The sequence below is a fragment of the Anarhichas minor genome, unplaced genomic scaffold, assembly GCF_050575085.1.
Source record: "Anarhichas minor isolate MPS153535 unplaced genomic scaffold, ASM5057508v1 ptg000002l, whole genome shotgun sequence".
NCBI lineage: Eukaryota > Metazoa > Chordata > Actinopteri > Perciformes > Anarhichadidae > Anarhichas > Anarhichas minor.
In genome coordinates, this window is record NW_027466448.1 from 6521741 (window position 1) to 6546637 (window position 24897).

At 43.6% G+C, this 24897-nt stretch overlaps 1 protein-coding gene across 10 annotated transcripts; it reads left to right on the forward strand.

The window, feature by feature from the left end:
• Positions 1-371: 371 nt before the first annotated feature.
• Positions 372-22462, forward strand: nup214 (nucleoporin 214). Of its 10 annotated transcripts, none has more exons than XM_076086908.1 (37): positions 372-567; positions 1304-1499; positions 1601-1755; positions 2134-2332; positions 2412-2482; positions 2595-2658; positions 2832-2935; positions 3573-3679; positions 3813-3882; positions 4132-4255; positions 5669-5827; positions 6216-6651; positions 6757-6893; positions 7003-7091; positions 7426-7509; positions 8000-8149; positions 8292-8450; positions 8557-8660; positions 8754-8933; positions 9149-9237; positions 9326-9412; positions 9632-9922; positions 10040-10195; positions 10608-10716; positions 12394-12457; positions 12788-12832; positions 13150-13219; positions 13846-13930; positions 14224-14276; positions 14682-16226; positions 17165-17232; positions 17328-17520; positions 17652-17804; positions 18911-19097; positions 19917-20122; positions 20489-20522; positions 21762-22462. In XM_076086908.1, the coding sequence occupies exons 1-37, from the start codon at positions 526-528 to the stop codon at positions 21796-21798; spliced, it is 6102 nt and encodes a 2033-aa protein (XP_075943023.1). In that variant the 5' UTR covers positions 372-525; the 3' UTR covers positions 21799-22462. The 10 variants fall into 10 exon arrangements, with proteins under 10 accessions (XP_075943023.1, XP_075943040.1, XP_075943048.1 ...); XM_076086925.1 differs by having other exon boundaries at positions 17334-17520; XM_076086880.1 differs by having other exon boundaries at positions 373-567; positions 14682-16232.
• Positions 22463-24897: the final 2435 nt, after the last annotated feature.

Sequence of the window (24897 nt, forward strand, 5' to 3'; positions counted from 1 at the left end):
AGCAATTTAATTGTGCTTAAAGTTTAGTTTCCGAGGCCTCTGTGCTATCCTATTTGTTAAATGTTATTTGACTGATTTAATCGCAAAGTGTTTGTTATTAGATTGATATTAACCGAATCCTTGCAGGACAGAAAAGTGGAGTAATGGCTTGGTAATAGTGTTGTGGGGGGGAATTTGTTAACGTAATTTTTTCATAAATTCTTCTTTTTTTTAATCTGCATTGGAGCTTGATCTATTTTGTGTTTGTCTTTAAATAGTACCCTACATTATTCCAAAAATATGCCAGAAATTGTCCCCATTTTGTAGAGGAGGTGTAGTCGAGCTCGTGTGGTCTCAGGGTGCTCTGGGATCTACTTGTCATCCTGCGTAGCTGTGACGTTTTTTCTATGGCAAAATCGCGCGGCGTGTGTTCAGCTGCGCTGACAGACTAAAAGTTGATCGGAAAATTGTCTCAGATACAGACAAGGAGAGAATAAACAAAATACAAGAGATCTACAGGAGAAGCAACAGCTTCTGTCCCTCAAAATGAGTGACGACACAGACTCCCCTCCTGAGAGGGAAATGAAGGTATGACGTTATCTACAAGTTGTGTTGACAAGTTAGCATGTGTGAGCTAATGTTAGCTCGCACTGAGTTCTATGGTTCCGGCTAGCTTAGCTGGTTGGCTAGCTGGCCTGGTTTATGTTTTCCGTTTAGATAACCACACCACAAAGCATACAACGTTAAGGAGCCATATTAACTTGGACACAATAACAGTTAGAGACGTTGTTAACCGCTTAAAAGTAAAGAAAAACCTACTTTTATCTTCTGACGTTGTAGCCAGCTACTTATGCTAACACGTTAGCTATTAGCACATCCGCCACATCTTGTAACGTTATTCTCATTAAAGAGTTGAACGTTAACGTGACAGTATGGGACTTAACAATGTCCTGTGTGTGAAATTAAGACATTTAACACTTGTCAAGTTTAGTAACTAAGATATAGCTTAGCATCATTAGCTAACGTGACGTGCCTGCGTCAACCTAGGTTTAAACTTTCATTTTGAGACTCTGCGTCACTTAACGTTACCCGACTTGTGCACCAACCAGTCAAGTTGAAAGTAGGTCAGCTACTTGTTTAAAAGCAAAGCAGGCCGCTTCATGTTTCCCACAGTTAAAGAAATGTTTCTTGTACTGTATTGCATTTCATCCTAGAGGGAGGTACGGTTTAGTTTGCAGTTATTGAACTGGAACCACATAACGTGAACCACCCCTAACTGTTCACCCTAAAGTAACAATCAGTACTTGTGTGTTTCCTTCTTCAGGATTTTCAGTTTCGTCAGATGAAGAAAACGAGAGTCTTTGACCCTGCTGAAGATTTGCCGAGAGAAAGAAGCAGTCTGCTCACCATCTCGAACAAATTTGGTTTAACTTTCGTCGGGCTCGACAGAACATTCAAAGTTTACCAAACTCGAGACATCCTGTCTGCTGATACGTTTGACGGCAACGCCAACGAAATAAGTATGCGTGTGACCGTACAGTTTTGAATTTGAATATTTATCCAATCTAGTTTCCCATGTCTCTTTCCCACAATGCAATCAAATGTTCCTCTTCTGTTCTAGTCGAGGGGATAGCGGCGTTGGCGGAGGTGACTGTGGAACTGGCTCTGCACCACTTGGCTCTCAGCTGTGATGAGCTCACTTTGTCAGTGTGTGGCATGTCTGAGGGGGCGGGCTTGTCCCTCACATTCTATGACGTCCGCACCTTCGTGAACAAGGTGACTGCTTTAGTATTTATATGTGTTTGTTTACTTAACAAACATGAACAGATGGTTGAAGATCGGCTAGCTGTGCAGCACTGAAGGTCTCGGGATCACCACGATCCTCCACTAAGTATTTGTCCGATGTGCTGACTCTGTTCCAATGGACATTTGGTGAACTTTTTATGCTGACATTATCATCCAGAGCTATCCAATTATGTGCAGCAGCCCCGAATATTAAGAAAACACATTCAGCAGTTATTTAAAATTCAATTCAAATTCATTAATCCAAAGTTTGTGAACCTCTACTGCAGATGGGCATAGTCTACATTTTAAATGTGACTACTTCTCTTTCCCCGATGTTCATTTATTCAACTTTTCTTTTTGCCTTTCCAGGCGAGACCACAGAAGCTTCCATTTGCATCCTTACTGCCAGCAGTACCCCCCGGCACTGTAGTGCAAGACCTGAAGTGGAATCCTGGACAGGTGTCCATGTTGGCTGCCTCTCTGTCTGACGGCCGTTTGATGATTTTGGATGTTACCGACGGTGTCAGAGTGCAGGCTGAGCTACCAGCTTCAAGCGGCATCACATGTAGTAAGTGGGAGGCTGCGCATACTAGTTGAGTTCACCTGTTCTCCTTATATCTTTAGTTAATGTACTTTGTTTCACACAGTTTGCTGGAGTCCAAAAGGAAAACAAGTCGCTGCAGGAAAAATGAATTCCACAGTCAGTCAGTATACACCAGTAAGTGAACCTAAATCACCGTGATTAAGAATAAAGCACTCATTGCTCCGTCAGAGCTGCAGCATTCAATGACTGACAAGATGGATAACTGACTTTCTCCTCCTCTGAAAAGGCACTGGAAGAGAAAAAATGTATCCCATGTCCACACTTCTACACCTCTGACCAACCTGTCAAAGGTAAGACCAATAAAAACGTGTTAACAGCTGTGTTGTACGCCCGAAAACTGAGCTTGATTATGAAATGCATATAAAACCAGTATAATACATGTTACGTCATTTAGTTTGACTTTCATGACTGTGTTTGAATCCCATCTGCGGCTAATGCCTCTCCTTCCCGTTGTCTCTCACAGTTCTGGATGTGCTGTGGCTGAGAACCTTTGTGTTTGCGGTGGTTTACGCTGCTGCAGATGGGTCCCTGGAGACCCCTCCCGAGCTAGTGTTGATCTCCCTTCCTGTGAGTACGCCCTACATCCACACTCCACCCAATCACATTTGGGTTATTGCCGGGTTTCACCCCTCCAGTCTTCAATGAAGTTAAATATATTTCCTTTTGAAATTCACGTGAATGTTTCGTGTTTGATTGAAGATATTTTCTCCACATGGCCACAACAGCAAGGTGAAGAAACCAGTGTAGCATTAGATGCTCTGCCAGATTCTATATTGTAGCTTTGAAGGCCACACGCTTTGTGCTGTCACCGTATTCTTGTGTAGTGGCTCTGTAGGCACATATAGGCTGCTACTGCAGCTCCCATGCGCCTCTGTAAGTATTGTAATTTGAGTAGGACGCTTCATGCAAATGACGGCTAAGCCATACAGTATAAGGCTGTTGTTGGTTTCATAGAGCTACTGAGGTCTCCATGTTCATTTCAACTGTGTGGCTGAGTATTTTAACATTTTAAATCACAGCTGGATGTCTAATGACCAGCATGTACTTCTCAGTATCTGTGGTGGCGTTCTTTCTGGTAAAATTAAACCATTAAGCAGCTAGTATGCTTCCACCATACAGACGTTTCATCTGTTGTTCCAGCGTGTGAATGTACATGAAGCAAATGTGTTGAAGTGTGATTTGTTTATGTTTTTGTTTTTTGTAGAAGAAGGATGAGAAGATAGAGACAAAGTATCTGAACTTTAGTGACACGGTGTACGGCAGCTGCACTGAGCGACAGCACCACTACTTTCTGAGCCATGTGGAGGACTGGTAAGAATGACCACCATTTAGAGGAGCCACCCAAAAGCACGATCATTGTGTTGTTTATCAGCTTAAGTTTGATTTATTTCAGTGTCCTGTTGAATTGGTGTAATGTTTTGCTTCACCTATTTATTTCATCCAGGGACCTTGTGTTTGCGGCATCAGCGGCTTCCATTGAAGTCAGCGTCATATCCGCCAGACCAGAGGACAAGGTACCTATACTAGTAATATAACTAGAAATTAAAGGTGTATTTTTCCATTTAAATTCCAGGAGTGAAGTAAACCCAATGCCGATTGCTTAACTAGCCTTCTTAAGGACAGCTTGTGGATATCCTGAAGTTTTTCCAATTTACTGTATGAGGTCTCCACTACAAAACAAATAGTGTTATCTTCGGTCTTAAGTGTAGAATTCGACTTGTTCAAAGACTGTGATGACCATGACTGATCGTTGTCCTTTTTAGAACTGGGAGCTCTGGATCCTGGAAGACGCGAGTCGGGCTGAGCTTCCAGTGACCGAGACGAATGAAGACACTCTGCCCCTCGGCTTAGCCATAGACCTCACCAGCCAGCAGGAGATCCACATCAGTAAGTCACTCTCTTCACTTGCCTGACCAGATTTGCACATTGACACAATACCATTGCACTTTCCCCCAATGGTTGTCTTTAATTCCCTTTGGCAAAGCCGACACTAAAGGTGGTGGTCAGTTGACCAATTTTGGCGAAATAACACCAATTGTGGAGCCTAGTAAAGTCTGTTTTAGCACTTAAAAGTTATGTTCAATACTCCCCTAATGATCAGATGAGGCTGAAATCCATCAGGTTTCTTTGTGCATACAGCATCCACTGCAGTGCTGTATTGCAGCGTGTGTAAAGAATATAGATAAGCTGCCGTCTCAGTACACTGTTCTATCTTAAATGCCTTTGTCTGCCAGACGCTCACGTAGAGCTGCTGTTGCTGTCTCGCCCCATCTCTCCCCGTCACTCCAAGAACTCCCTCCCCAGCAAACAAAGAAAACAACAACCTGCAATTGAAGCAACATTTTGACATGATTATAGTCTGATCAAAACCTTTATCTGAAGTGAGACGTTAGAAAGGGAAAGTGAGGGGAGGGGAACAAGAGTTAGAGAAAAAAAAATGCCCTCATTAAAATGTCTCAGGCAAGCTAGAGGACCACAACAAACAACAAAGCCCAGACGATCCGGTTGCAGAATGCTGATGAGGTTTACGATGTGCCGCTCCCTTCTGCTCGCTCGCTGTCACCACTTTCACTTCTCATTAACTTTGGACTCTAGTTCCATAAACTGAAATACAACACAAACTAGGATGCTATTGTTTTTTGGTTTTGTTCTCTGCGTTGTGTGCTTATTTTGTGTATAACTTAGGATCATTTTATTTTGTGACGCATTTGCTGTGTTTGCATGAATACGTATTTTGCATATTAAATATGTAAAGCAGAGGACAATAGTCAGAGAGGTGAGTCAGCGGTAATGAATCAAACACTGGAACGTCTTTGAAGAGCAGCTACTGCTGTCACCCACAGATGAAGTTATACTTCAGGAAAATTTGAGAAAGCTGTAGAGGACAAAGTGTACTTTTTTTGATGCGTCTCAACTCTGACTAATGCATCTTTAATTCGGAGTGTGAACACTCAGACATAATTTAAATGTTGGTTTAGGCTGGGTTTTGCCATTTGGTTCTTCAGCCCACAGCGCACTGCATGATTTTTGGAGAGTGCAGGGAAGTGGGTGTGAAGAGATTGGGGCGATGCGATGGACTGCTTTACCAAATGAGGCATCTTAGGACGGTTGTCCCTTATTTGAACTGAACTCTGGGTACTTGTTTTAACCACTGGGGGGGCAGAATGAGTCACAAACAGCATTTTGAACATGGCATAGTGAGCATAAAGCACTTGCTGTTAAGTCTTTCTCTGCACATCATGTAGACTATGGTGTTTCTCTGTCTGAATGTCTGTCTCCCATCTTTCCACCCTCTCACAGCTGATGAGAAGACCTTGCCTCCAGCGCCCACGATGCTGATGCTGTCCACGGAGGGATTGCTCTGCCCATTTGCTCTGCTCAACCTCAATCCTGGGGTTAAGCAACTGGTCTCAGCTCCCACTGTCCTCGCCTTGGAGGGGGAGAGACTGCCCAAGCCAGGTGAGAGAGCCTGTGACGTGAAGTGATACATTTCCTGAAGAGATAGTCATCTAATGCAGTCTTGTCAGTCAGTGTTTGCAAGATTTTCCTTTTTCTGGTGTGATGCCATCAAAGGCTGTTGAAATTCATGGACGTATCATCTGACATGCCACCCGTTGGTTTCTAAAGGGGCATTTTTAAGTGGAGTTTGGTTTCACAGCCTGAGAGACCCGTCAATCAAGCCAAACCATCTTCGACTAGACTGTGAAGTGCTTGCTTTTACTCCTAAAGGGCTCAACACATTTTGTGCCAAAGAAAGAACCATGAGAAAAGTGACTTGGTCTTGTCGACACAACTTGCCCAGCGTGTGATTAGGTCAAATGAGAGCCACTTTATTTTCTGTTCACAGGTTCTTTGGCAGCCCAACCACCCAGAATTGCTGCCTCCATCCCATCTGCCCTCGCTCCATTCCCGAACCTCGGTCTTCATTTAGCAGCTGCTTCCACCCCTCCAGCCCCCGCTGCATCGTTCTCCGCTGCCCCGTTCAGCATGGTTCCCGCTGCTCCCGCGACATCCATGGCACCGTCATCGGGCTTCAGTTTCTCGGTCCCGACGACATGCGCCACCTCTGCTCCTCCACCTTTCTCAATGGGGGTGCCCGCACCTTTTGGATCGGGGTCCCTTGGCTTTTCGTTTGCCTCCAAACCTGCCGCTGATGCTCTTTCAGCATTTTCTTTCACCCCTTCCATCAAACCATCTGCGATGGCAGCCCCAGTTCCAGTTCAAACACCCCAGAGCATTGCTGCTGCCTCCCCATCAGCAGTAAAACTGAATCTAAATGAGAGGTAAGTCATTTTGGACCTATCATTTATCACGGTATTGCAATGGAGACATTGACGTTTGTATACATACATACAAAGACTCAGAAAATCTGTCTGCTCTTTCCCTAGGTTTTCAGCACTGGAGACCCCAGCAGCGTCCCCGCAGTCTTTCTCCTTCAATCCCCCGCTGCCCAAAACAGTTGCTCCCAGTTCCAGTAGTCTGACCGCCCCTCTGCTCTCAGTCGCTAAGCCACCAGCTGTATTGAGTAAGCCTGCTGCAGTCATTCTTCTTTGATATTTGATCAAAGAATTCTTTAAATGGTAAGTGTTTCATGGCTCGGGCTTGTGATTCTAATGCTGTTGGTTGTGTCTCAGCCCCAGTGCGTCCAGTTCAAACCAGCATGCCGCCCGCAGTCGTCCAGAAACCTGCTCCTGCTGCCCAGGGCCGTGTCCAAACTCCACAGGTCCTATCTGTTTATTCTGAAGGGTTTTATCTGTTCATACATTGACGAGACCTTTTTAGTTATTTAAAAAATATGTCAAAAGATAAATATATCTACCATAGAAATAGGATTAGAACAAATGGCGCTCTAGAGAGCACGTGTGTGGATGAAGCGTTAAATTGTTAGATTTACCCTTCTACTCCTATTCTATAGTATCCACCGTAGGAAGGCACTGAGCCTCACCCTAGTATTTAAAGAACCATAGTGTTAATTGTGTTAAAAATACAGACGTTTTAGCTTTTTTGTGTGTTTCCTACTGGTTTTAATCTACTTTATTTATTACTTCTCCGTGCAGGCAGCTGTTAGTGTGAAGGCCCTGGAGAAGCAGCTGCAGCAAAAGAAAGACTCCGATCCCATTATGGCCGGTATATTGGAGGAGGTGAGACACATCATCCAATACACACTAGAGTACCATGCACCACTTCTCCTCGTGGCCCAAACCATATGGGGACAAAAATACTAGCGGAACGCTAGCTACATATTGTAAGCTAACTGAGCTAGGTTAGCTAGCTAGCGCTAACCTTGCAGAACTGATGTTTGCTTGTTTTCTTAAGATATGACCCGTTGAGATTGTAGAGTAAAAGAGATCATTGTCGACATATCTGGCCTGACACTTGATCAAAATCTGATATAATAATGATGTAAACTGGGTAGACTGGTTCACAAACAGCACAATTTACCCCAAGTTATAAAGCATTAATGACATCAGACTAAATGACTCAATAACATCGGTAAGGTTAGATTAATTGACTATTTCCTGCTCACTCGTAACTGCATTAATACTACAACTCTGACACACGTGAAGCAGTCATGCTTACATTTACAAAGGATTGCCAAGTTAACTATAACTAAACATGTCTTGTTATCAGATTGCACACTTCCAGAAGGAGTTGGACGATCTTAAGGCACGAAGCGCGAGAGCTGACTTCAAGGTTGGCACCAATGAGGAGATGAAGGAGTTAAGGAAGGAGTCGGAGGACCTCCATATATTCACCCTGGAGATTAAGGAAACAACAGAGGTAAGACCATGGTTAGAAAACCAAAACTAAATCCCACACCCAACAACTGCCTCCTACCCACAATGCAATGGTCTTACGTTTCACTGTCGTACGTTTGCTGTGGTGTCTCCTAGTTGAATTCATGTTATTTTCTCATTCACAGTCTCTCCATGGGGACATTGGTACACTGAAGACCACCTTGCTGGAGGGCTTTGCTGGTGCAGAAGAAGCCAAGGCCCAGAGTGAGCTGAGCAGAGACAGAAACTACAGACAGCTGCTGTACAAAAAACCTCTGGACCCCCGCAGCGAGGAGCACCTCAAGGTGAAATGTTTGCATGAATCGATACTCTTCGTAAAGCCTTTTAAATGAGTCGCCTACACACTCCTAGCATTTCTTCTATTTCATTGATTTTTCTTTCCTTATTTAGGAGATTCGCAGGCTCTACCAGTACGCCACGTTTGCTGTGGAAGACGTCAATGACGTGTTGGATGTGGAGTGGGAGAAACACCTTGAGAAGAAGAAAAAGCAGAAGTAAGCACAAAGCTTCTGCTATTTTAAGAATTTGGTACTGAAAAGCTTGGTGTTTAAGTATAATTTGTTATGAAATGATGATCTTCTTCACAGACACATGGCCGTGCCGGGGCGTGAGGGTCTGTTCACCACGCTGGCCAACAACCTGTACATCATCAACCAACAGAAGAACAGATTGGACCAGTTGATTAAGCAACTCACCTCACTGCGCCTCTACAACAAGACTACCGCTCCAACTATAAACAGCAGCGCCGCCACCGAAACAACTGCTGGGTAGGAGCTGGCAAAGAACAGTCGTAGAGATGGAGGAATGTGAACATTTCAGGGATGAATGAGTTTTGCATTTTGTAGATTTTTATTAAGATTCAGTGTGGAATGGGACATTAACATTGATTTGTAATTATCTGCACCAGTACACTGCAAACAGCTCTTTAGAAAATGTGTTGTTGTTCACAACCTAAACAACTTGTATTTGTGTTTTATGACAGTTTGGAAAGCGAGCTTGAGAGTTTAAGGGATGCACTCCTGAAAGCCAGGCTGGACACCACCCCGCCTAAAACCAAATCCGAGTCTCCAGGTATCATTTATATATTTTTGGTATAAAAATAATGAAGGCTATCAAATTTCTCAATTTCCGCATATACTACATATATACGTTTCTCCAGCAGTCAAGATCTCACCAGTGAAACAGTCCCAGCTGCGTAACTTCCTCTCAAAGGGACAGATGCCTCCTGTCCGCTCAACTGCACCAGGTACACACGTCTTGCACAAACTGATTTTTAACAAGGGTTACAAGTCATTTTTTCTTGTGTAAGTTCGGTCCACTGACTTTAAATTTGTCATTCCGTGAAACGAAAACTCTCAAATGGACTCCAATAGCAGTCAAACAAAGAAAAATAACAATATTACCATAATACAGCTATACCACGGTTATCGGTGAACTAGATGTTCTTCGTCTATTCTCTCTCCAGCCAACCTGTCTCGCTCGGCCTTCCTTTCACCTAAATACTACGAGGACTTGGACGATGTGAGCTCTACGTCATCCCTGTCCCAGTCCCTGGAGCCTCACCCAGCTGACTTGGAGCTGGAGGAGGAGCTACAGCCAGAACCGCTTCCGGTCATCCTTCCAGCATTGTCCAACCCCCGCCACCCCATAGTTGTGAGGACCCCCTCTATCGCGCCTGGCTTTGGGGCCATCCAGTCAACTCCCATAACAAAAATCCACCCAATACCCTTCGGACTGAGCCCTATTGCCAGCCCTAGTGAGTAAATCACACTAACTATTCCTTTAAAGTTGTCCTTCAAAGCCAGGAGAGGACTGCTGCCAAACACTAGCAGACATGCTTTGTTTCATAACTGTTGCTGTATTGATATTTCAGTTCCAACCAATAAGATCAACCTCAGTGGGGCGGACAGCACTGCTCTCGCCACAAAGACGGTAAAACATGGAGCCCCACCATCTGAGAGGACCATCCCTGCCCAGCAGGCTGCAGCCACTGCTGCTCTACGCAGGCAGATGGCCAATCAGAAGACAGGTAGGGGGAGCAGTTGAAAATACTACTTAGTTTATTTTTAAATGGTTAATGGGAGATGTATTAAGTTGTTCTGGGCAACACTGTGTGTCTAAGAAGCTGTTTGTATAATATTGTATTGCTGTGCCCGCTGTAATTCACCAGGGGGAGACACAGACTTCCAGAAATAATATCAACCTGGTAGCTTAACGACCCAGCACAGTGCTTGCCCCATCATGTCTTAGAATCACTTACCAAAACTGTTTCAGTACAATTCAAACCAGGCATGAATCCCCATGGATATGTCAAATTCATATAATTACACCTGCCTGGTGTGTTCCTTTTTAAAATATAAACATGTATATGTTTGTGTGTATATACTGTATGTCCATCTGTGTGTGATTTGGTTACATATGCATTTGTGTGTGTGTACCAGCTGTGGTCACTACGTTGACAGAGTCCACTTTGAAGACGGTTCCTCAGGTGGTCAATGTCCAGGAGCTCAGAGACAAAGGGCCTCCTATGCCGGTTTCCAACATCATCAGGTAAACACAACAATTATATCGATTTCTTTTGAGTTATGGCTGGAAATTTCCTTAAGTTAGTGACAGATAGTTGTGTTACGGTAGGGGAGGTTTTGAATAAATGAAGTGTAAACTATATATATATATACATAAGTCTTATGACAACTACTTTTATAAGTTTCAGGCAGTTAAAGTCAGGAATACAGCCAAAGTTCTGTGGTGTTTGCTTAATATTTCAGGTCTGGATATGGCTCTTATGATACAGTGACAATGATATCAACAAAACAGACACTTTCATTGTCTTATTTTACAGAATAATTGTAAACAATCACACAAGATTTGTAGTTTGTGGGCGCTAACTGATGACACGTTTTAGCAATGTATGTCCTAACTGGTTCTCATGCAGTCCACTTTGAATTGGAATAGAGTCGTATTATCACATGTTTAATTAACGTGGCAGATCAATTCAATTAGTTTTTTGAAAATTCAAATTTTTAAGCAAATTTTTTTATTCTTTTAATAATTATTTTTTTTGATCTATCCATCTTATCCTATCTGTCCTGTCTATGTATATACAGTCTACTATTAAACATGTTCTATAATATATATGAGGTTAAATCCTGCCAGTATCCACATGGATCTATTTGTGATACAGCGAGTAGACCTCCAGGGGTTTGCTGCTTGTTTTGAATGCGTCTCCCCGGCAGACATTTATCAGGTCACTGACTCCACCTAATCTCACGAGGCTCTGCTTTCTAGCTTGTTTTCCTCAAGTATCCCATCTCTTCCATATAATTATACACTTATAAATATCACTGTCTATTTAGTCTTACCTTTTTTTTAATGTTCAGCTCAAAATTCTGCTTCCATTTCCTGCATTTTTTACAAACCTCCCTTATTTGTATGTCATGGCTCTACTCCAGCACACTGGATTTTAAATGAAACAGTGACGTAATGATGTAATATATAACAGTATGTTTAAAAAAAAAAACAGTATGCTGTAGAATGGAGCCAAAACAAAACTGTGAATAGACTGCACTCTATGCACACTGTCTAATTGTCTCTTTTAATACCGTTATCCTTTTCACTTCCATTTCTTCTTCATGTCTTTCATTGGACTCTTAATTCACTGCATGACTCACACACTCTCGTTCTGCCCCTTCCAGTCTCCTGCACCTTCCTCTTTCTGCCTCACTGGGCTGTGCACCACTTTTTGTGCTTGATATTTCGGCAGGCCGTCCGTCCTTGCGGCTTTTCCCCAAATAAAGCCTGCTCACAATAACTAACGAGCACAGCAAGGCATTGTGAGAGTAAGATGATTCTGAATGTGTTTTTTTTTTTTTTTTCTGATTCCCGCCTACTCTTTTATCTCGCAGTAGTGTAACGGTTCAGACATTTCTTCATGTGATTCCCAGCTCGATATATTTAGTTTTACCAAAACAAAGAATTTCAAAATCGACATTGTTAAAGATTTGGTTAAAATTTAAACTACCATTCATTTAGGCTTTGAGCTAAGGAATCCTACACAAAGGAAATACTTGGTAGCAGAGAGCAGGTTTTTGGTTGTGCATACCTCATTCACACATTAACATCTCACTAGATGTTAATGTGTGAGTTGTATTGAATCCACGTGGACAGAATTCTAACAAACCAAACACTGAACGCTCTCTCCACTCTTTGTTCTGCTCTGTTTCCCAGCTCATCAATACCAGATCCAGCAGCTCCTGTCTTTGCAACAGTGTCTTCCAACCAGGCCAAACGAGTGAGTGCTACATCTACCCATCACTCCCCAAGCTGTCAATCATCTTGTCATATGTTTGTACACCCACACAGCTGTATGTCATTCAGTACACAATCTGATTCTCTTAAAAAGAAGGTTAATTGATTAAAAGAAATATGACAATATTGACTTGACCACCTGTAGTGTTTGAGATTTCCAAGTGGAACTGTTTGGTGCAGCCGCACATACATGTCTTCAATGTATTTTGTCCGTTTGCATGCTGTCTTTTAAACACTTAAGATGAAGCACATTCAGTATTAGTATTCCTCTGCCTGCAATTTTAAAGATTGTTCAACTTGTGACAATTCACAGATTGCCGACAGTTTTACATGCGAAGGCGGACCATTAACTACACGGGTGAGAAATGCCCCAGCTCCCTCCCATGTTGATGTTACAAATTGCAGTTTGGTGACATGAGAACTCCTCGCTCAAATCTTCGTCACGGTTCAATTTAATGGGAATGACCCAAAACATACTGATCTCCAGCCACATGTGTGCACATAAACACTCACTTTTTCTCTACATCTGCCTTCAAATTGCAGCAGATATAGCGGTGTGTTCAGAGGAACCTGTGGTCTTTTAATCATACACAATGGATATACTGTTTGTCTGTATTAAGACTTTGCAGAATTAACCTCTAATAGCCGATGCCCGTTTAAAAACTGTCTTTACAGAATCCTTCCCAAGGTATCCAGAAGATGTCCAATGAAAGCACAACCTCTCCACAAACAGGCTTTGTGTTTGGTAAGCACTGCTTAGATACAGGAGCATACATAGTTTCCTCTAAGCTGTTTGTTTTTTTAATGATAAACCAATCGGCACCAGGGGCGGGTCTAATGCCGCTGTACGCTGGAACAGAGGAGTAATAATAACAGCAATGGAGGCCGCTACAGGCAACACTGCTGCTGCGATCGAGGCTGTTCTGAATCGATTAAAAGAACTGATATCTTTGAAACAGCACTCTGCTTTGATGTCTGGAAAAAAATGTATTATTTACTTCTGTCGTACTGCTTCTGCGTAATGCCGGGTTGGGACTCGTAGCATAGCGTCTTTTCTGTGCCGTCTTTGTTGGCGTATCACGGACATTGTGAATCTCCAACCCTTACAAATAATTAAAAACATTTACACAAATCCTCCCAGAATAGACACCGAGTCTGTACGGGAGAAATACCCTGACATCTCTGAATCGATCTCCTTCACTTTTGGGCTGCTGAATGCCATTTCAATAGCTTTGAATATGATATGATATGGTCTCTAGTGATTGTAAATTGATTAGAGTGAACGCAATGTCAGAGTGTAGACGGAAACAAGAGTGTAAGGAGGTGACGATTCTGTCTTGATATCGGGTAATAAACTTCTGTGTCTTTCAGGTCAATCGTCTAAAACAGATGCTTCAGTGGCTCCTGCTTTCTCAGCAGAGCAAAGCACCAGCAAAAGCTTCTCCTTTGCATCAGGGTGAGTCAATTATGAAACTTAAAGAAGCATTCTGAAATATAAAGTGTGCCTAACATGTTGCATATTATATGTTCATAATCATCAATGTATGTATCCAATCAAATGTGATCTGGGGAGACCAACTAAGACCTTCCATTATTTAAAAATGCACTTGACCATCAGCTTGTGGGTGGACGTAGCTATTGGTTGCATTTGGCTATTTGGCTATGGCAATATCAATCCCTCTGGAAATATTACTCTGCCCATATATTCAGTTTCACTTGGTTCATTGTGACTTAAATGTTCTCTTGCAGGTCTGCAGGCTTCAGTTTTGCTTCCGTTACTCAGGGAGCTGGAATGTCACAAGGTAAGACGATACAGCAGCTTGCTATCAGACAATCTTAGGGGCAGATCGCGGCGCAACAGGCGCGGACGCTTCAAAAACGCACCGTGGCAAAGCGAGTCAGGCAAACCAGCTGATGAGCCGGGGGAGCAGCGATGAAATGTAAATAATGGAGGGAAAAATGATTCAGTGCAGACGTCGAGCTCTTGCTGCTGAATGAGGAGGAGGGGAAAATTCTATATATCATCGTAATTAACTATCGCTAATATCAATGTCCGTTCCAACGATATCTACCGGCATAAAAACAGGAAGTCAGTGGTAAAGTAGTAAAGCCCGCCTCTTGCTTGATTTGATTGGTTTTCTCGTTCAATTGACTTAGGGTGATGGCAAATGTACACGCACCCATCCTTTTCTTATTTGTCTCTCCAGTGAAGGATGTGAATAAGTTCTCCTTCGGTGGAAATGGCAAGATGTTTGGGCAGGCGGGAGAAGAGCCATTCGCCCTCACCCCAACATCCACCTCCCCTGCTCTGGGCACAGGGTCTCCCACCCAGCCTCCAAACACATCAGGGGACAAACCTGCCTTTGCCACATCTGCCCTCAGGATAGAGCCACAGCCCCTTAAGACAATTGGAGGAGAGACTCTGGGCAGTTTCTCTGGACTGCGTGTGGGCCACGGAGAAGAGGCTAAAGATTCAGCCGCCAAACCTGCTGCTGGCTCATTTAGCTTTGGGGAAACGGCACTTGGTGTAGGCAAGGGAGCGGCGCAGTTTAGCTTTGCTTCAGGTCTCCAGAAGTCTGCAGAAGATTCTACAGTAGCAGACTTGTCCATGGGGGCAGCAGCGTCAGGCAGTTTGTTCAAGCCTCCTGAACCGAACCCCAAGCAGGCCTTCTCTGTTCCCCAGTCTAGCTCCATTGCCTCAGCTTCACCTACGTCTTTCGGTAGTCTCCTTGCAGCTCCTTCAGACTCCTCAGAGGAACCAAAGTTTTCCCCGCGACCTTCGGAAGCCACACCGCCCCCTGAAAAAGAACCTGCTGCTAGACCAGCTGGAGACAGCGGCAGTCCCTTTGTAGTACTCGAGCCTGCAGCAGACGCCACTGCGACAGAAGCCACAGCAGTTCCAGCACCAACACCTCCTTTGGCCTCATTTAACCTGACCGCAAACCTTCCCTCCTCCATCACTGCACCAACTGAAGCCACCGCTCCAGCACCAGCCAGTGCGGCTCCCGCATTAGAAGCCACCCCAGACAGCACCGCCGCCGCCATTGCTCCTGTGCCCACTTCAGCTGCGGCCACCCCTGCTGTAGCACCCGTCTCCCAGGTCGCTCCAACAGCATTCCAGGTGCCCAGTTCTGACAAACCAGGTTCCATTTTCACTCACCCTGCTCCTGCAATGACAGACAGCAGTTCCCTTGGTATTATACCGGTTATCACCACAGTTGCCACTGCAGTTGCCACCCCCAGCCTTACTGTTGACAGTACAGCAACTACAGCTGGAAGCAGTGTGTTTGGACAACCTGTTGCTCCTCCAGCTCCTTCAGCCCCCGCGGTCCCAGCGGCCCCCTCATCCCCAGCAGCGCCAGCATCCACCGGTTTTGGCTCAACTCCCTTCGGTACACCAACTGGAACTGGTTTTGGCAAATCTGTGTTTGACCAGGTGAGTGGCTTTGGTCAGCCTGCCAGCAACACCGAAACACCCAGCGGCTTTTCTTTTAGCCAGTCGGCCTTCGGAGCGAGTTCTAACAGTGCGACTGCTGGCGGAGGTGTGTTTGGTGACGCTACTGCCACCAACGCCAGTTCCTTCTCCTTTGGCACAAGCAGTGCCATCACAGCCAGCAGCACTGGCTCGGGGCTGTTCGGACAAACCACTGCACCGGCATTTGGCCAGAGCTCAGGGTTCGGACAAGGGTCTGTGTTTGGGAGTAACACCACCACATCCTCGTCTACAGGATTCAGCTTTGGACAGCCGTCAGGTGAGTGTGAGTATGCGCTTCTTTTCTTACTGCTCATTCTTAAAATATGGTGAGAATTTGTGGCCAACAGTTTTATTTCTAAAAAATCTGTGGGTTGCAATGGTAGTCTAGCTATAAAGCAATAGTTTTGTAAAGATTAAAGATGCCCAGATTCCTCATTGAGTTTCATTTTTGTCTTCCGTGTTCTATGGCATATGCAATTTACAGTTCCAATGTCACTAATGCTACACTGAACCCGTCTGAAGTCATTACATTATTCCACCACAACACAGTATTATATTGGAATCCTGTGACTATTTATAAATAAAGGAAAACGACACCTCCAGGCTTTCAAAGGCATCGGGTGCACAAGGTTCTCAATTTCGAACCAGTCAGCCGTAAAAACAACAAGTCAGCTGGAGACGTTGTTGTCACTCAAAAGTGCTGTTCTATTATACCAATCAGAACTACACCGCTACAAATAGTTAAGTTGTGTCTGACGATGTTTAAGCTAGCGTCAGACGTCAAATGTGACACTTCTTTCAGATGGAAAGCCGTCATCTCGCAGCAGAGAAGACATCCAATTGTGTCTGTGGTGTACTTACTGCCTGCCTGGGTGGTTTGGGGGGGGGGGGGGTAAAGAGGGTGGCTTGAGGGGAGTTGTCTCATTCCCATAGATTCTCTGAATACCCAGCATATTATGGGAATGTCTTTGTCTTGACAGCTGATGTTAATGTATCGACTCAGCAGTAAGACGCAGCCTCTCCTGTCTCTCAGAGTTCACTTATTGTGTTTTATGATATCGGGGGAAGAAAAGGAAGATATATATATATATATATATATATATATATATATATGTGTAGCGGCTACTAGAACATTTCTATGGCATCATCCGCTTCCTGACATCTAGTCGCGCTGAGGTTGTCTCTGTCTTGACTCTATTTTTCTTTTAATTACAGCTTTCGGCTGCTCCCCCGCCAACCCTGTGTTTGGCCAACAAGCTAGCAGCGGAAGTGTATTTGGCCAGGTATCATCCACTGATTTATTTACAGTTTTTTGATTGAATGATAGAGCAACCAGTTCCATTCTTCTGGACAGAGTGTCTAACTAACATTTCTCTCCCAGCAGCAGCAGCAGCAGCCGTCATCTGGTGGGACTCTGTTTGGCTTAAATGCAGCCACCAACCCAGCGGGCTCAGCTGCCGGTGGAGGCTTCTTCACCGGCCTCGGAGGCAAACCGAGCGAAGACGCTGCCAACAAGAACCCATTCGGCACCAACGTCCCCACCGGAGGGTTTGGGCAGCCCGCTCAGACAGGTACGCTAACGCCATCTGTACAAAAAGATGGCTCAAATATTTTTATTCCAACTTCTGTTCACATATTGTTGAGCGAGTGTCACAGCTTCATCATACTGAAGCAGAATAAACAAAACTTTAATCTCCTTTAGGTGCACCCAGTCTGTTTGGGAGTAGCAGTGCCAAGACCTTTGGTTTTGGACAGTCGTCCTTCGGCGAGCAGAAACCTAGCGGGACCTTCACCACCGGTGCAGGGAGCGTCGCATCCCAGGGATTTGGCTCCTTCTCTAGTCCGACAAAATCAGGTACAGCTTCCCCCGTGTTCATTTTTATTCTAATAGTAGTTTGGTTCTTATTGGCTCACCCTGCTCTCATCCACTCTATGCAATTGATGCTTGTTTGCAGTTAACGTTTTATCATTCATAGTGTCGTTCATAGTGCTGACATTTTCAGACCCAGACTCATGCGATTCATACGTCCTTAAGGTAGGGATTTCTTTTCTCAATTAGAACTGAGCTAAAGGCCGAGCAAATGTAAATAGTGGTGTAATTACATCATTTCATAATTCCACACACATTCACCCGATATGGCTCGTATTAGAGGTGTTTGATATTCTCTGTTTGACATTTTTTGGGGGGTCTGGTTTAGCGATGTGTGAGGTTCTGTGATAGTGGGAAGGCTATAATAGCAATCCTTGGCCTCTACACATAATGACATCTTGCACATCAGCTGACATTGCTCTCTCCTTTATCACCTGAGCTACAGCAAGGGGCTCTTATCTCCTCACCCCAGCAGAGCAGACAGGGAGCTAGTCAGGATGTGTCATTGCCTGTTAGAACACTGCTGATGCAGGGTTACCTCTCAGCACACCGAGTCACAGTGCATATGCACATTTGATACCCCAAAAAAAGTTAGAATGAGTTATTTAAGAAACATTATCACTCTTGGTCGCTGTGGTAGCCCTCCCAGCTATTTGTTAGCTCTACTGGGATGTCGGTACCACTCAGCACACTAATGCCCCGTCACTGTTCTACGTACAGGGAAATGTAATCTTGTTACATTAGCTCAATCAATTATTTACTGCGGGCCTGCTGGTTAGCCTGACTGTAATTTCAGTCCACCCCTTCTCCCCCCCGGCCACGCCCACCTCCGTGGCTTTGAGTTGGTGAGAAGTACTCGTCCCGTCTTTAAGCTGTCGCAGTGTGTCGATTCGAAACATGTGCTGTAAACAACAAGACGCGTTGTTGTCACCGTATCTTCTTGTGAAATACAATAGGGAAACATTTTGACTTGTATTGGAGATATGAACAATACTAATTGTAATATTTATTTGCTCGTGAAACAGTGCTGAGGACCATGTATATGTTCCGCTGGTTTCTGTTACAAAACTTTTCTGTTTTCCTCCCTGCAGGTGGTTTTGGCAGTGCCCCGGTGTTTGGAAGCCCCCCTTCCTTCGGGAGCTCCCAAGCATTTGGTGGTGGAGCAGCATTCGGCTCGAGCCCTTCCTTCCCCAACAACATGGTTCCTCAACAACATGTTCCCTCGGCTGGTAAAGTGTTTGGAGAGGGAACCGCGGCAGCCAATATGGGAGGATATGGGTAAGGGACTTAATGTGCTCTGTGAAAGGTTAAAAGGTTTAGTGGAACACATTAAACCAACTGTTTACTCTGAGAGTTGAGAATGTCTGCACCGTTTTTGTAATACAGAGGCGTGAGCAGAGCAGCTGATGTTCGCTTGCAGGGAACATCTGCTTCGTCTCTCGCTCAGTGCGCCATCACTCACACATAACACATAAAGCTACTGAAGAGCACCATTCACCACGGCGTTAAACCCTCTATTATACATTATAGTGATGATCAAATTTACCAAATGGAGCAAATTTTAGTAGCCCCGTTGAAACCATGTCCATTTACTGAGGGAGGCTGCTTTCACACTGCAATACAGACACGTTTTGTTTTCTTCCAAACCCAAAATTTAAGTTTTAAATTTGACAGAAAAATTCCTTACAGCCCCCCACCAAATCAGACTCGTTCCAAATCAAAAATCTTCTCCTACTTGTCATTAATCCCGCTCTAATGCTTTCTCCAGCTTCATCACCATTGTGAGTCCACCATGTGTTTTGTTACAGTGAGCGTGGCTCTGATGAGCCCAAACATCTGGTGCACTGTGCAGGACTAGATTATTCCCCCTCAGATAATCTCACTCCAGGGTCATGCTGCCTGCAGATTAAACTGGCCTGCTCGCTCTCTCCCCCCTCTGTTTTGCTTATTCTTCCCCATGGGAGTCGAGGGGAGTGGGATTACCTCTTAAACCCCTGTCTCGCAATCCACACACACAGTAGCAGCTACACAAGGAATGTGTACAGTTTTTGTTGCTGTTAACCACATCAAGCCTTCTGTGTCTGCTTCTGTTTTCAGGTTTGCCTCCCCGCCCAGCGGCCCGTCCTTTGGCGCTCTAGCCACTCAGAGCGCTCCGTCGTTCGGGGGCCTCGCCCAACAACAGGGCCTCGCCCAACAACAACAACAACAACAACAACAACAACAACAACAACAACAGGGCCCCGGGTTTGGAAGTCAGCCCAGCAGCTTCTCAGGCTTCGGACAACAGCCACCGCAGGCGGGAGGTGAGACGGCTACTTCTTTTCTTCCCTCGTCGTCTTCAAATGTCCTCTTGCTCAGCAGCACTTAGTTACATATTGTTAAGCAGCACGATCAGTAGCTCAAGTGTAGTCGGCATGCGATTCTTCTTCAGTATATTCATAGTAATGGCAACGAAGCATTTTCAGTCCAGTATTTTTCATCCTATGAATTTATACAAGCAGTGCAAATCCTAATTGTAGTTGCCCACCCAGTATGTGGTGATTCATCGTGCGTCTGAAATGAGCATTGCATTACAATTGTGGGTTTTCACCTTTTTTGGGTGCAAATTCCACAGTCGTAATGTTTTATTGCTACGATCCCCCGATTAATCACTTCTCTCCATTTGGTAGGATTCTCTGGAAACACCTTTGGCTCTACAAACCAGTAAGTGTGGTCCACACATTTCATTTGAATTGATGTCTTTTTGTGTGTGTGTGAACCAATGAATGGACAGACCCACATGTCCCTGTTCGTCCCTTGCAGCAGTGTGTTGTGCTTGTGGTGAAGCTCGCATCTTTCTACCACAACACGATTCCCCATAGAACCTTTCAGATGTAATACCGCCTCGTCTATTACGTTTTATTTGCCTTTTCCCTTCTCTTTATTCATTTAGATTCAAACTGAGCTTTAATGCTATTTCACTGTATTAAAATCTATTAAAAATGTCCAATAGATCAAATTTACCGTACTAAATATACATCATTCTCCTAGCTCTTCCTTACTAATTGCCCCGTTGTGATTATAGTTTCATTCCCATCACTACTGCTTCGGTCTTTCGTCCCTCAATCCCACTTCCTACCTCTCCTTCGTTTGTGTTGCTTCTCTCTCTCTCTCGCTCTCCATTTGCTGCTGCGTGTCACATGGCAGCCAGAGTTCCCCGGGGTGTGTTCCAGTGAAATGCGCTCTGAAGTGTGCCGGAGTGTTTCGAGACGAGGCTTAGCACATCGGACATGTTCACATGCTGTTAATAATCCTTCTCTCCGTCTTTTTCACTTGTTCTTTTGTGACTTCCCTGCATAGTACATTCATATCAATGCTGCTTTGCTAAACTGTACTCATTCATTGGATTAGATTATTATTATTGTTTTGGTTAATATGCAAAACAAGCCTCTATAATTTGACTGAAACTATATATATATATATATATAGAACCACAATTTAATACCCCAAAACACCAGACCACAAAATAACCATATTCAAATCAGATAACCGTGTACAACATTGTTCATTGGCTGAAAGAAAACGTTTTCTTTCCATTTCAATTTCAGTGATATTTGATAAATTACAAAAGACGTTCATGTTCTTGTTCTTACGAAGCTGTCCAGCTCGACTGCTTGTTTGTTTTTCCTCTTTAATCCCTTAATAATTTCCCCTTTTTGTCCTCTTTAAATACATGAAGCTCCTCAGCATCACTTAATATCGGTCTTGTGGTTCCAACACTTTATTGAAGCCGTTATCCATCTCATGCTGACAGAAATATTTCAATCCAATAACGGCACCATACCTTCAAATGCAAAAACAATTGTGCAGAGCTTGTGATAAATCTAATAATATTACAACTGGCATTGAAACTCTTCTCAATAATCTCTCCCTCTCTGCTTTGTCTGTCGTTTCTTCTTCCAGATCAAGTCCACAAACATTTGCCAGTTGGAGAAGCTAGTTTTATTAAACGTCCACGTCACTGCTTCAGTGCTTTCTGCAATCAAGCTCCTCGTGCCACATAATGTGTGAAGGGAATAGGGCGGAGACTGTGTTGCATTCGGGCTAAATAAAGAAAAGTGAATTAGAAGATATACATGCATTTTCTTTTCTAGAAAGGTTTTGTATATATTGGAAACGTTTTTGCAATTTATATTTACTTATATATGTTCATTTGGGAAGTTTATGCCTGATCTTAATATGTTCTTAGGACAAAGGTTTTTTAAAAAATCATAGAAAACTTAACTTTTTGGTTTCTAGTTCATTTTGTGTCCAGCATTTGTAAGTTTTTGTTTTTGCACTTTTAAGCATATTAAATGCACAAAAACTTTTAATCTCCTGAACAGTTCAGTCTTTCGTTGAATGATGGGAAATGGTGTCCTCTGCAGGTGTATACAAATTCAAATTCAGTCCAGTCGCATATGTCAGTACGGTTGTAAATAAATGTCAAAAATGTTGCCTACAACCAAAATTAAATGAGCCCGACATGCTAAACTGTAACACAAAGAATTGTGGTCAATGGTGAAAAAAGTTATATATTTCTTTTCAGATGATTTTTGCAGTAAATCCCCCCCCATTGATATATTTTTACATGAAAGTGTGGTAATAAATAACATTTCTCAAAATATTTGTCTATTCAAAATTGTATTTCTTAATGCATCATGTTAATCGCTCATTGTTTATGTTTATTGTCTCGTAGTTATGAAACGGAACAGAAACCAACATTAGTGTGTAATGTAGTGTCTCTTTATGTTCTTGGAAGCAGTAAAGTGTTAAATGATCTACAGCCTTCAGCGTGCTGCTTCGATAAGTTATGTTGCAAAGTGGAGAGATGATACTTTGATTTTATTGAGTTTAACGTTTACCAAAACGTCTTGACGTCCATTGTAACATAATTTCACAGCATCACAGAGCACGGCTGTGCTTAGTATTTCCTTAATACAGAGGAGAATCACCTCTGAAGGATCGTCATACAAAACTAAATTCTGTTTAACTCGAGGTGGCATGAAGAACAGCACGGCAGCGAGCCGCGTGTACACTGTTCACTAATTAATGCTAAATCCTTGATATGCAGCTCATTCCTCCGTCTTCAGGGAGGAATTCATTGACTCGCATGCGGTGCTAAATTGGGCTGTGGGAGAATGCTGATGGGGATCCGCGGCGCTGTATCGAGAGACTCGATGTTGTGGCATTTGATCCACCACCGACGGAATTACATTCCCGGCTTATGGCTGTGGAGCATGTCACCGTCACTCTGTCATCCTTATCTTGGGTCTCTCACCAGACGGGTCGGGAATGTCACGGTCATAAAAAAAGTGACCTGAACTCACCCACATACTGAAATGTTCGAATCCTTATTCCCTGATGGTCTTTAATATATATATTTATATATATATATATATATATATATATATATATATATAAACGGTAGACTTCCTGCAGAGAATTGGCTACAAATAAATGATAAATGTGTTTTGTGTTTCTGTCTGAAGACTCGTAATAAGCAGCGTTATCACAAATGATGTTTGATCAGCGGCCGCTCTATTTGATGTCTCAGGTAAAGAGTTGCAGTTGGACACACGGGCAGATTACAGAGGCACACGGGCAGTTACAGAGCCCAAAGTCTGTAATGCTTTCAGCTAAACCGGATGAGATTACGAGATTTTCAGCACCCAATCCACAACTGGCCTCTATGAAAGCATTAATGACAGAGTTGTTTTTATTATCATTACCCCACAAATGTAACAGAAATACTCAATAGTGAGAGTGACTTCTTTCTTTTGTGTCGCTGTTCCTGGTGATGGAAAGTCTCACCGACACTCGGGAGGATGGCAGCTGTCTTCATGGAATCCAGATAAAAATAGCTTAGCCAAAACCACTTCCCACCCCTCCCCCAACCACACTGTCATTCTCTGTGCCCCCCCACCACCAAGTAAGTGATGATCAGCAGCTCTTAAACACATCCTGCTTTGCTGACACATGCACCATCTCTACATGTGCCACTTCACTCCCCAGTGGGTGCACCTTTTGGGGTCTTAAGGCATTCCTATGAACGGTGGTGAATGCTACGGATTCTGGTCACTCGGGTGTCTCCCATATGTGTGCCAGCCATGCTGTACACACTATTGTGTGGGGGGGTGGTCAGCAGCTCCTCTGAAAGAGCTTGCTACAATTTTCCCTAATGGGTAATTTAGTCTGCCCAGATAATCCAAATCCACTAATCCACTGCCGGACGAGGGAGACCTCGCCCCCTGTTTCTCTTCTCTCTGCACACCATGCTGACACGGTGGTGCACTGCACAGCTAAGGTTACCAGTGTCCATTTTTTTCTTACTCTGCAGAGCAACAGAATAAGATTCAGACCACCTGGATTCGTAAGATTATACCAAAGGAAATCTATTTGTAACCAGATTGGTTTTCAACCATGTTAGCTTAAGGGACGGCAATGTTGGTCGATCGGTCCACCACTGTGTTCCAGACTGAAATATCACCACAAATATTTGATGGATTGCCATGAAATTTGGTACGGACTTTTATGTTCCCCTCAGAATGAATAACCTTTCATTCAGGTCAACATTTCACTTATTCTTATTGGTTTGTGACCAAATACCCATGCAAAACTATCGACATTCCCATCAGCCTCAGCTGTACTTTGTTTTGTTTATTGCCAAGTTGCTAATGTTAGCACGCTAACACTTTTTAGATGGTGAACTCAGTTAACATAACTGCTTAGCATCGGCATATTATCATTATGATCATGTTAGCTTGCAGATGTTAGCATTTAGCTTCAAGTGCCTAAATACCGGCTTGCAGAGCCGCTAGTCTAAGAACATAAATCTGCATACCACTTCAGGACTTCTCTTAGTTCACAAATTATAAAGTTAATTTATATTCCTTTACCTGGCATGTCAAATATTTTACCAGCCAAAAAAAGTAACTAGTAAAAGTGGCCATTTTCAAAAACAACCCACTTTTAAAATCCAATGGGATAATATATGTGCTTTATACTTTGTCGTTGTCTTGCATTGTCACATTTACTATTAATATTCATTTCAAATGTT

Excerpts from the sequence above, each read along its gene's own strand:
- nup214 (XM_076086880.1), top strand. The coding sequence starts at position 526 with ATGAGTGACGACACAGACTCCCCTCCTGAGAGGGAAATGAAG. Across the intron at positions 2,483-2,594 it reads CAGTCAGTCAGTATACACCA|GCACTGGAAGAGAAAAAATG; the intron begins GTAAGTGAACCT and ends TCCTCTGAAAAG. Across the intron at positions 10,196-10,607 it reads GATGGCCAATCAGAAGACAG|CTGTGGTCACTACGTTGACA; the intron begins GTAGGGGGAGCA and ends TGTGTGTACCAG.